This window comes from Strigops habroptila, chromosome 3 (genome assembly GCF_004027225.2).
Source record: "Strigops habroptila isolate Jane chromosome 3, bStrHab1.2.pri, whole genome shotgun sequence".
Taxonomy (NCBI): Eukaryota; Metazoa; Chordata; class Aves; order Psittaciformes; family Psittacidae; genus Strigops; species Strigops habroptila.
In genome coordinates this window covers 22,047,404-22,060,502 of record NC_044279.2, presented here as the reverse complement: position 1 = coordinate 22,060,502, position 13,099 = coordinate 22,047,404, and the positions used below count along the sequence as shown (strand labels likewise).

The 13,099-nt window shown below is 35.5% G+C and overlaps 1 protein-coding gene across 8 annotated transcripts in view; it reads right to left on the bottom strand.

Moving 5' to 3' along the window:
* The window catches only part of GRM8 (glutamate metabotropic receptor 8), a 358,348-nt gene that overhangs the window by 117,700 nt on the left and 227,549 nt on the right, over nucleotides 1–13,099 (bottom strand). For 7 of the 8 annotated variants that reach the window (XM_030480296.1, XM_030480300.1, XM_030480299.1 and 4 more), the window contains one exon: nucleotides 6,963–7,163. In XM_030480296.1, the coding sequence (XP_030336156.1) occupies nucleotides 6,963–7,163 (201 nt within the window). Of the gene's footprint in view, nucleotides 1–6,730; nucleotides 6,879–6,962; nucleotides 7,164–13,099 lie in introns of those variants that run through there. The other variant, XM_030480301.1, reaches the window with a different exon arrangement.

Below are 13,099 nucleotides of genomic sequence, written 5' to 3'. Positions count from 1 at the left end.
TCTCTTTTTACATGAATATACTATAAATGCAGCTTATTTCTACTACCAAATACCCTTAATAAAATCCTTATTGCCTTTTTCCCCCTTGATATTTTCTCTAATGTGTCTATGTCATTTTTTAAGTAGAATTTGTTGTAGGAAAATGAAAAAGGCTCATATTATTCTGTTACAGAGGTACTAAAAAGCAATTAATTTCCCCTTATGACTGTCCTGCTGGCTTGCAGAACTGTTGTCTTACCAAATGGGTTACTGACACATGGAAAAATTAATAACTTCTACAAAGGTTTTTACTTGATTTGATAGATTTAAGAGGATATTTTAAATTTTAACATTTCAATTAGGAAGCTTGCCAAGAGACTCTTTTCCTCAAAACAAGTGGCACACCTTCTTGCTATTAATAAAGGTAATAAAGATACCTGAAAGGTTTAAAAATGCTGCAGAACCGCAGCTGTGATGTTTCTTACACTGAATAAAACGTAAAAGAACCCATGCAGTACGGAAGCAGTTTCTTTGCACTCAGATACCTTTTCACTCAGAATGGCTAGGGTTAGTTTGTACTGCTCTAAAATGATTAAGAAAACTGTAGTCTAATATATCTGAATATCCTCACCTATTACGAGACTCAAATTCAAATTAATTGGATAATAAGGGTAAATCATTTATCACCTTCCTTTACATTTTCATTTTTAAAATACTTTGTGAATTAGACCTTGTTCCTCAAAACAGAAAATTGACGTCAGTCATGTTCTACACCATGAATTTTGTATGTGGAACACTTATATTGCTCAATTAATCAGTACTTAAGATCTGTACGTAAGCAAATGCATGCTTATAAATTGCACATACTTTTAGGTTCTACCTTCTAATATCACAACCAGCATTTTCATAACCTCTGATTTTAATCACAGGGATTCATGAGGTAACTAAGAATCATAGCAGCTCCAAGCTTTGCCTGCTGTGAATGTTTATATTATAACCATACATTACTTAAATCCATTAAGAGTGATTCAGACCACTGTGCAATTTTACTTTCTGGTATAGCCACCTGGATTAATTCAATTAAAATAATTAGCATGCCAAAGAAGAACTGATTTTAAATCATCCCCTGCTCATCCCCAATAATAATAAATTACTAGAGGTAACAACTCCTTTCTTAACATAAAGGGGAAACTAGATATCAGGACTCTTTATTACAAATGATCTGCTATAACCTCAGTGCACTCACAAACCAAACTAGACACCTCTGAAACCATGTCAAAAGTACATCAAAAGAATGAACTATTTTGAATTCTGGGATTTTATGAGTTCAGTTCTATGTTAGTTTAAGCTTCAGTCATGTTTTCAAACATTCCTTTGTACCACCAAGATTTAAAATACCACATGGGATTATGTCATGTGATTAATTTAGGACAGAACAAGCATCACAGATCTTGATAAAACTGCTGCAGACATTCCCCCTTCCACTCCCACTTCTGCAGCTGAAAGCAGTATCTGTATTTCTTTAGCAGAGTACAGATTAGTGAAACTAGAATTGCTACCACAGTGAATCCTAGCAAGGTCAGAAGAGTTCAGCCCTTCCCAACTCACTGTTAATCTTGTTTGTCCCCATCTGACCTTCTCAGCTGCTATTATCTGTCATTATACTTACATAGCTTTCAACCCCTTCAGAATATGGTACCAGTGGCCTTGTAGGATGCTAGCTGTTTCTGATAGTACAAACCCCTAAATTATGAACTGACAATAGGAACTCACACCTTTATAAGTCACAGATATGCCCAACTCCAATTATTTCAAAAGGGTTTTTTTTAATTTGTCAGTAGCCATAGACTTGAGTTGGATTTTTAAAAATCTGAGTTCGAAGCATAGCTCCAGTACATTTTAAGTGGGACATTTAGTTCTATTGTGCCAAATGCCTTAAGAAATGTCAAAATTCACCAGCCTCAAAGGACACTATTTTAAAGCTTCTGTTTTAATGAGAAATAATGATTTGACAATACAAATTTTGTACTCAGTGAAAGAGTAGAGAAGTGTCAGCTTTCTTCAAGAAAACATTTAAAACAGTCTGAGCTGAATATTAAGTCAGGAGAGTTTTGCACAGGTTGATGTCTTAGCAACTTCAAAAGATAACAGGAGAAGATGAATTTTGTAAACAGCTGATTCCAAAATAATGATTCTCTGGAGGATTCAAAATTCTCCATAAGAAACCTCATTCTTCCTGTTTTTAAAAACTGTCCTCTATAGGTAGTGTTTTCTCAGGGGAGGAAAAAAAAAAAAGTATAGAGTAATCATTAATTTTTATTTTACAAGTGTTGACACCTTATTTTGAGTTTGCCTGCTAGTTTCTGTTCTTATGTTCTCATTCTCTGGTATCATTCTTCTCTTTCAGGATGAAATTTTGCATGTTTGCTTTTTTAAATGGGACTGATGCTGCATGTACCTGTGTCTGTGTGTGTGTAGCCAAGATTAATCTTTTCTCAAAAGCATTTAATTAACACATCTAAATACCAAACAACAGCAAGGTTTACTAGTCCACTCAGACTATTAAATTAGTTCCAGAAGAACAGAGTAGAGATAACATATGTTCATTTAATATCGTAAAACAAAGGTGAGTGATATACTTTTCTTTCTTTCAAGTCCAGCTAGAGCTATAGAATCACAGCATGGTGACATGGGAAGGGACCTTTGGACTTATTCCAACCTCTCTGCTTAAAGCATGCTCAGCTAGAGCAGGTTGCCCATGTCCAGCAGGGTTTTGAATATGTCAAAGGATGGACACTCCTTTCTAGGCAACTTGTTTCAGCACAATTGTAAATTTGGCACAAAACCCTAGCAAGCAACATAATTCTTCTACTTTTTCCCAGAGAAGACCAGAGAAAAGGTTGTGCAGTCAGACTCAGAATTAATTTCAAGTCTCCTCACAAGGAGGGGGAGGTGGTATTGCAGTGACCTCCTGCAGAAGCAGACATTTATCTAAGCATTGATGACAGAGAGGAGCCAGTACTTCCACCTACTGCTCCCTTCTCACTTAACCCTGCTCACTTAAAAAGATGTCAAAGTAGCAAGTATTCCTGTTCACTCACAGGATAAGTAGCCCATCAAAGCAAATACAATGTCTCTTTGCATGTATGAAAGTACAAGTCAAGAACTGCTCTTACCTCTATGATTAAGTGAAAGACTCATCGTAATATCTGTAAATATATTGTGTTATAGCGTGTGACGTTTTCTTGATATTTAACCCTGGAATTACTACAGTATATTAATATAAATATAAATACAAATAGGTAGGCAAAACTCAGCTACTTTGTACTAGCTACAAATCTACATATATAGAAAGAGGGAACTTTCTTCTATATGAAATGGTTTACACACAATATAAGCAACATTCTTTATCATTGGAATCTAACTATACATTTTTATCTTCCCTTTAGTAGTGGGACAACTGGGGAGGGAGGCACTGATCAGTCTTATCACTGTATCCATGTGTCAACCTTATTCAAAAGGAAGTACAAAGATAAATCTTTTTCTTAAAAAACAAACCAAACCAAAACCACCTTTGAAAACACCTCCATCCATGAAAAAAATGCATGTTCAATTCCCGTTTCTGTTAAATGATGCGCATTTATGGTGAATTCAGCAAAGCACTTCTCATGAAACACTCAGCAGATAAATGCCAAGGTAAAAACTCTCAGAAAATGTCTGCCTATTTTGTAGACAGAATAATGAAGTTAAATAGAGTGAGAATACCAGAGCAATTTGACAGGAGAATATACTGAATTGTGCCACAATTATACTAGTGCGTGTATTTAGATACACAATCTGGTAGTGAAATCTTTCAAATGTGGTGCCTCTGTTAAAATAAGAAAACCGTAAGGTGACAAAATTCACTTTTTGCCTGAGAAAAACAAAGAAGGAGCATGGAACTTCTGAATGTTATAAGTATTTTTTGACCAAATAGCCATAAGGAATGGTTATGTTCTACTAGTAGTGGCCATCAAGAACACAGGGAACTAAATATGTTACACCATACATTGCTAGCTGTCTTAAGAAAAACACAGGCAATAGCAAACAGGAGACTACACTCAGCAGTAACTCAAATATCATATACAAATTAATTTCTTTATTCCTATTACAAATCAAGAAGTTTTATCCCCTTTAAAATCACACTGAACTCTGAGATTTTCTGTATTTAGCATAGAACTGGTAGAAAAATATCTAAGCAGAAACAAATGTCGTATCAATTACATCAGTGCACTGTGTGCTAGTGGGTATAATCGCCCTTCAGTCACGAAGGTGTCATGGAATATTACACAGATGAATACTCCAGGGGAAAAAAAAAATCTTTATTATTTGTAAGTAAAATTAAACAGAGTAAACAAAAATAAAAACATTCCAAAGTCATAACTTGCAATCAAAAGCAAAACAGTTACTCCAATAAACAGAAATATATATGTTTTCTTACCCTTGCAAGTACCGTCCATAAGGCAGACAGATGTTCTTCATAATACAGGTCATACTTTGTGAGGTGAAACCCCCTAAGCTAAATGTGACAGAATATTAATTGGACTTACACCCACTCATTACAACCTTGGCTAAGAAGGATATACTGAATTCGGAGAGGTGAGAAGATGGTTTAACATACATAAGGATAGAATCATGAAGGGAAACTGATATTGAATAAAAAGAAAAACTGCTTGTCTTAAAAATGCCAGTTACTTCTTGATATTAGAAATTATCATTGTCATCTTGAAGAGCAATTGCTTAATTCTAAAACACTGGAAAAGTTGTTTAAGCATAAGAAAAAATTTTTTTACCAAGAAGATGATCAAATATTGAAGCTGATTGCTCAGAGAGAATTTTGGAGGATTTTCCATCGTTGTATATATTTAAAACCTGGCTGGAGATTGTCCTAAGTAACCTGATTTGGCTGATCCTGATCTGAGCAGGGTTGGAGGAGGTGATCTTCACAGGTCCCTGCATACTTCAGTAATGCTTTGACCCTGTGATTGTTAGTATAGAAAAAAGCTACCTTGCATAGCCGTGAAAGCCAAGGTTTTCCTGTCATATATCAGTTTACTTTTAATATACTACATTATTAATGACTGAACCTAGGATGCACTTCAAAATTGACACACAGCACTACTGTAAACACCCAGCACAGGAGGTCTAGCAATCTATGTAAATATCCATCTCTATAAACCAAGTCAGACACAGTGGCATTGCTGTCCTGAGGGACAGGAATTTTGGATTAATAGGAAAAGGCAAAGGGTTAAAAAACATCCTCTGTTTATGCCTCGCAACAGATACCAAAAAAAAAAAGGAAATTTTTGGGCATATAATACACCCAAAAAATTGGTGCATTATTACATAATGTGGACTAGATCAGTATAGGGAACAGTTAATGTATCCCATGGGACAGAAAGTTAAGCTCCCAGAATTGTTTCTTCTATTTATTTTTTACCTCTACTTCAGTAAGTCACTAGTTCAAAAGCAGCTACTTTTTCATTAGTGTCCAGAATGCTTCATCCTACTCTTAAATCTCCCCTTGTTGCAATACATAGAGTCAGCCAGAGAAATTATGACAGGTATTGATGAAAAACAACAATCTAGGGAGAGAAAGGTTTCATATAAAATGTACAACATAACGTAACTTTTTATGCTAAACTTTCATGCTCACCAAACGAAAATAGATCACTTTGTGCTTTAACAGCACAGACCCAGAAGAATATTTATGAGAAATGCAGATAATTGTCACTGCAAACCTTACCTTTGTCATCATAAAAACAGTTTCCATTTGCCAGCAACATAATTTGCTCCAGGTTTTCTTTAAAGTCACTAAAGAATCATTTAAACTCCTTCCATCTTTACATTCCTGGAGACAGGGATTCCCTTTTCATGAAAATTACATAGGAAAAAAACACCTGTGAACTACAGCCAACATTCATATCAACCAAATAGTCTGGTATATTACCTAAAGCAAAAAAAGCTTCCACTTGGAAGATAAATTCAAAATGACCTTGTGCTTTTTTCAAAAAGGCTGGCAGCTGAGGTCATGGAATAAATTGTGATAGACAGTGCTTATCTCTGCATAGTTAGAAGGCATGTCTAGTATGCGAATCACCACCAAGTAGGGAAAAAACCCAACCAAAACACAGAAAACAACATTGTTCCATTTCTTTGTAAAATAATGGTAAATACAGTCTACAATAAGTATGATTTTTAATTAAACAGTGTGAGTTTTCAACAACTTTATTTCACCATCATGCATGTTCTACCTTTTTCAATTCTACAGTCATAAATTAATCCCGTTCTTTCTTGGTCTCTACTGTTGACAGCATAAACATCTGTAACTACATTTCCCCAGCAGGCAGATCCCAGATGCAGAGAATATTCTGTAGTGTTGCTTAAAAATATATATTATTGTTCTGTTAAAGCTCACTAAATCACTGAGTCAAAGACAATGAGATGGAAGAGAAGCCAGAACTGTTAGTGAGTGTTTCAATTGAGGTTTAAATATGCAAATTGAAAGAAAACTCACTATTCACTTCTGTAAAAAAATTAACAGTAATTTCAGAAGAAAACAATTTTCAAAGGGTATTTTTTTTCAATTCATTCTCTTGCAAACACATAAGCAACTTTTGTCAAAGGATTTTAATTTGTCAATAGGACTGCATGAGTCCTCAACTTGTTTCTATAATAGCAGCTTTTCACTGGAATATTTTGATCAACAGATTCTTATTTTTAACATCTTCCTCTTTTTGGAGCAGCTTAATGTTCAGATGAAAAATACACCTGGAGTTTCAAAGCAGGTGGAAAAACTCACAGTCCTGATTAAATGAGAACTGCTTCTAATCCTGTTTTCCACCGTGCCTTAAAGTATCCTATATAAAGAAGAAAACACGTCTTGTCACTTCTGAAATATTTAAAAAAGAAAAGGGAGGGGAAAAAGAGTACATGTAACTTACCATTAAAGTTTACTGCCCGGATATAGCTAAGTAGTTCTTTACCATCAGTTGTGCTCATCCTTGGGCACAGACCAATATATCCAGGACAGAGATCTTTATGCATGTTGTGTAGTGCATAGGCCATTGAATATACTGCATCAATTACAAACTGAACTTTTCCTTCTTGCTCATAGGCTGAATCTCTTGCAATTCTTTCTAAGCCTAAGGAAGAAAGAGAAAGAGTCAGTTTATTTCTCTGTTTGTATGTGTGTGTGTGTACACGTGCATGAATATTTGTGTGCAAACATTCACCGTAGAACATGAATAATTACAGTCAGATTGATAGGTAAAGTTAGGACTCATCTATCCATCACCTAAATAAACAAGACAAGGAAAAATATGGCCATCTGGTTTTGCCTCTGATCATTGTACACTGTGCCAGGTATATAAACAATATCTTGAATTCTGGGCTAGGAAAGAGGACAACACATTGCATTACAAGAAAAAGAAAAATAGATATATATATTTCTACAGTCCAGTAGAAAAACTCTCTTTCTACCTTATTGACTTTCATTCAAAAGCTGTTTATTGTTATTTATAGGACACTTCTACAGCAGCCTGCCATTCTGTTATAGATAAATTTAAGGCTACCCTGATTTTTATCCCTTTCTATTGTTTGATAAACATAATTTAAACATCTCAGGCATAAAAGCTGAATGCTTGCCAAGTGATGTGGCCATCTGTCTCCATATTGGAAAGTGCTTATTTTGAGACTTTTTTCCTGTATTTACTAGTGAGTTATGCTTCACATTGAGAACCATATACTGTCTGCTATTTCCTACAGGGACATTTTTCCTTCGGAGGGAATACAGAGCAAATCAATGCATTATGAAATTGTTATTCTGAAGGAGTTGCCCACATTAATCACCTATGTCCAAATCCAAAGAACCTTTTATATCATAGGTATTTGTACTACGTAGAAAAGTTAATAAATAAAGTTCGTGAAAATTATATTTAAGCAGATAATCAACATGAAATCCCATATCCTATATAGGATTCGAACCAGTGATTTCAAAGGCTCAAAAATTTTAATTTAGCAAGGAAAGATGGCTTTGAAGATCTTGATCTGAAATCTGCTCTGCTGAAAATATACAGTCAAGTTCCTGTTGACATAGTGAACACAAGAATGAATACTTAGGTTATCTAAAAGATTGACAGCTCATTCAGTTTGAAAATAATCCATTCACATTATTTAAGACTACTTAGAAATTAACCAGAAGTTTGTGAATACTTTTTATTTATTTCTTTTAACATGCTGTATCTTATTTTGTATGTTTCTTTTTTATCTCTAAACACAGGCTTTTTTGAGTTCAGGATATCAAATATGTTGTATCCAAGTTTTTAAAAGTGTATTGTTTAGGCCTGAAAATATACTGTACACAAGAACATTCTTCAGACAAAGTATGCAAGCCCATATGACATGAAAAAAAAGCCATGGAGTATACTCAGAGGTCCTTCTTCTGTTTGCCTGCTGCACTTCAGTGCCACTGTCTAACATTACAATGACAATGTATGAACAAATTTGACAATCTGATGGTCACGTGTGTTTTGTGTTTTAAACATCCCTGAGCACTGGGAACAATAGATAGCCTTGAAAAAGTCATTATGTTCTTTTATTTCTCCTCAGTGATTAGTCAAAAAAAGATAAAATCACTACCTCATGAAAAGGTTCTAACGATTTGGAGAGGAAAGCATGTAACTCATTTTTGTGATTTGCTACAAGTAGCTTCACAGATACTTTTCTAGACATGCTATGTAATGATTGGCAAATAATCAGTAAAAGTGAGACTCTACTGCGAATAAACAAACAGAAATGGTTTTCCTTGCACGTAATGAAAACTAGTTGCCATGCACTGCCTAGACATAAAAAAAGATATGAAGGATGGAAGAGACAAGCTTAATTAGATTGCAGCCTTATTAACTGATTTCATAGGGAACTTGCTTCCAACAGTAAGCGATGAGTAGAACTCATGATCCCCGCTTTAATTGTTCCTGCACTGTTAAGGACTGCTGGACAGCAAGTGAAGGAGGGTGTTTACAGAACTGCTGCAGGCACACAGCAGTCAATAACCTGTATGTGCTCCCCAGAGCTTCCACATCCTCTAAACAGGATTTTCAGGACAGGAGGAGTTTGAAGGAGATATATCCACTTTAATTGGCAAGCTAAATATAAATTCTCTCTTCTGTCATATGGATGGATATGTATTTTGAGGGGTGAGGGCTTGGTGAAAGGCAGTGAGCAATCATTTTCTGCAATAAAGGTTAACTCATAAAACACTAAAAGTTGCAAACACTTAAGCAAGTATACTGTACTAAGTGGTACAGATTTTAAAAGGTGAAAAGGGTGGAGTGGGGTGGAGAATCAGTATTATATTCCCCTATGTTATACTGCAGTTTGAACACATACAGAATTTTCATAAATTTCTTCCACAGAATAAAATTTTACCTTTACTCTTCACAGACATGTGAATGTAAACTAATTTATCATATAATTCACAGAGGAAAAATATTAATTGGGTCTGAATGTGTTTCCATACATACAAAGGTGTGAGGAACATCACAGAATTATCAGGTTTACACGTGTCAAACCTAGAAAGCAATAGATAAGAGTCTCTAAACTTTGCATAACTAACAAACACAACAAATTGGATTATGTGCTCTGTCTTTTTGAGGTTTCCCTTCATCTTCTCTTTCTAGAATTCTCAAACATTTAAACCAAGATTTTATAAAGATGACAAGAACTCATCAACTTAAATTACATTACACTGCCCTAAATAAATGTTAATGTATAGCAGAAAAAACATATGCATATTGTCTAAGCCATACATATAGTCAGAGATAATATTACACATTTGGAAGACATGATTACAAATTTTCTTCCAACTTGCATATCGAGTAATAACAGTTACATTTATAGTTTGACTCTCAGCTCTATGAGGCATGTTTCTACACATGCTTGTGACTTGAAAGAATATAACAATTTGTATCTCACAATAGAAATGTTCTAATACTTTCTTAATGATCACTTCAATTTCTTATCCTACATTTTTTCCTCTGGAAAAATTGCTTAGGCTGTGCCTTTATCAAAGAGAATGAGATATTCCCAACTCTGGAATCCAGGCACTTGATACCCCCATAGTCTGATAGTGTGTCAAGAACTGAGACAAGAACTGAGCTCCTAGCGTCCCTTTCTATTCTGATCTCCAAACAAAGGAGAGTTTGTTTGGAGATCAGAATAGATCTACAGGGAAATGTGCCATGGTGCTTTCCAGCAGGTCTTCCAATCCAGCTGCAGAGAAATGCAAGCTTGGGGAGAATTTCAGCAAGATGTCTAGACTTTCCCCGATCAATGGGGAAAATATATAGACACATGCACTGATGTTATCATCTTGGGCTAGAGAAGAGCTAGAAGAGGTGTAACACTAGCCCAGGAAAAGTATCAGCTCTTCCTGGCTCCTTCCATTTGAAATCTCTCTGGGGAGAGATTTCCCTAGAGTGAGCCACAGGAACGATCCTTTAAGATCCTGCGCAGGTGAAAGAGTTGTTATAGTTACTCTTGCACTTCCTGAGAAAAAGTGACGAACTAAACTGTTACAGGAGGTATTGATTTCATAATTTCTGATCATTTTCCCCTTTGTTCCTGTGCTGCAGGAATAATTGTGTAACCTGCTCAGGATGCTGGAACTCAGCTATGACAGCAAAAGATAACGAGCATAGTAGTATGAAGGTGAGATATGGATTAAGTGGATAAGGATATGGCTGGGGATATTAGGCTTGGGTGGGGGAAGATGAAGCAGGGACATTGTCAATTCTCTAGGTGTGAACTGAGAATCAAGAAATTTCAGGGAACATAATCAAGAGAAATTAGGCTTTTACAACAATAAATTAAAATGTATCTTCATTAAAAACTTAACAACACGATACAGTAAGTAAATAAAGATTAATATAGCTAAGATAATTAATTCATACATGGGTGATGCTATCACCATTGTTATCCAAACAACTATTTTAAATAGTCAAAACTTAAATTGCTCATTTACCAGCAGGTGAGATCTAGGTGATACATGTTGCTAGGTGATAAATGTTGCATAATTCATCTAAGTTTTAGAAACCATGTTCTTAATGATGATCTTAAAGCACATACAGAAGTAACTTCCGTGCACATGTAAGTCCATGACAACAGGAAAACTTCAGAGCAGAGTTCCTAGTTATTATTCTCTTAAGAATAAAAAAATTCTAAATAATGGAAATGGATATACCTGTTTGTAACTTGTGAATTGGGCGAAGGTGGGGGTAAGAGGTGGTGGGGAATTATTTATTTATTTGACTGTCCTGTTTCTGGGAATTACCAGTTCACCTAACATTTTTAAGCAATCCCATTCCTGCCGTCTTATAAATCTTTGTTTCCATTTAGCATTACTGAAACCAATTTTTGTAAAAGTGCAGCCTACGTTATCTCTCATGATTATTTCTATAGCTTCAAGAACCCATCCCATATATCTAGTTAAAATCTTAATTTATATTGCTTGAAGACCAAAAGTTGAAGTCAAGAACCTTGTATACAACAGTTAGTTAGAGCTTCAGATGGGAACAGTGATGTGGGGGTGAAGGGTTTAAGAGAAATTTTGGGCACTGATGGTTTTGGAAGACAGGAGTCGAACTTCATACTCTAAAGAAACAGAGATATCTTGTATGGGGGTGCAGTGTGCATGTGAATAGGATCCTAATTTTGGCAGAATAATCATCGTAAACTCAGGTTCCAAGCTTAGAAAAATAGTGCAGTTAGAGACAAGAAATTAGAAACGCATAACTAGAGGTCCATGTAAGAAATCAGCTCCTTCAAGATGTTGTCTCCTAATCTCTAATTGATATTTTTGGGTGGGTTTGTTTTGGTTTGGCTTTTTCTTCTCAATTGCGTTTATTGTAATTTTTAATTTGTTTTGCCGAAGACTGATTGGAACATGACTGGCCAGCTCACTTTTCATTTGCAGTTCAAATACTGGATAAGGGCAAGGCTTATTCCATTTTTTGGGGGGGGTATTAATTCTCAAAAGCTTATCAAAATCAAAGTTAAACTCTCAGAAAACTTCCAACTTTCCTCTCTGAATACTCCCAGGCGAAAATTATAGAAATGTTCTTGCACTGGTTTGGGGAACAGCAGTATGAACAGTTGCTTTAGCAGTGACAAAGTCCTGCTGTAGGAGGTCCAGAAATCTTCTGGATTTGTCACCAGCAAGGAAAGACCCTTTTCCAAGAACATGTATTCCTCCTTTCTTTCCACATTCCCATCTACTCTTCTGCCACCCTGTCCCTTCTCACATGTGCCGAGTGACAAACCAGCTCTTTTATGGACTGTGCTCTAAATAAGGGGAGAAATCTTTCTGGGATAACAGTGGGAGGACAAGTCATATGGATAGGGGAAGAAAAATGACAAGAAAAGACATTATGAAAATGGTAACAGGCAAAATGGTTACTCATAAACAGCTTTTATTCTATTTGCTTCCCTTTAGCTGCTGTTGTTATATACGCTTGTGCATCACTAGTGCTTAAAGACAGTTGGTGTATTTGTGCAACTTGGGGTTTTATTCCAAACTTCTGTTTTGAGAAGTCTGGATCTTGGTTATCTAGTAACATTTCTTCAATTCACAGTTACAATTCATAATTTTTATTCACTGCTAAATTATTTGTCCCCATTACTTGGCTCACAAAACAGTTTTACTTTAGCTGCACTTGGAAGCAAATGAAATCAAAGATAAATATTGTGTTGAGATCAATCTTCTTGTGTGTGCCAATCACAATTACAACTAAATCACAATAATTTGTAAGCAGGCTCCCAGTACCCTTCAGCTGAGGCATGATAGTCCTCTATTTGTCAGAATTGGTTAGAACTTCGTATCTTTGCAGCAACAGTTTTTTTTTTCCCTCAGAAAGCTGGCATCTATAACTGTAAGTCATTTTAGCTGGCACAGCAGGAAGCACCAGGAGCATATGTTGCTCGTGTTGAAGTCTTCATGATTATTCAGCTGTTTTCCTCACACGTTATACAGTTTTCTCTCTCTGAACAAATAACGCAGTGGAGATCATCGTCTTCTGTTACT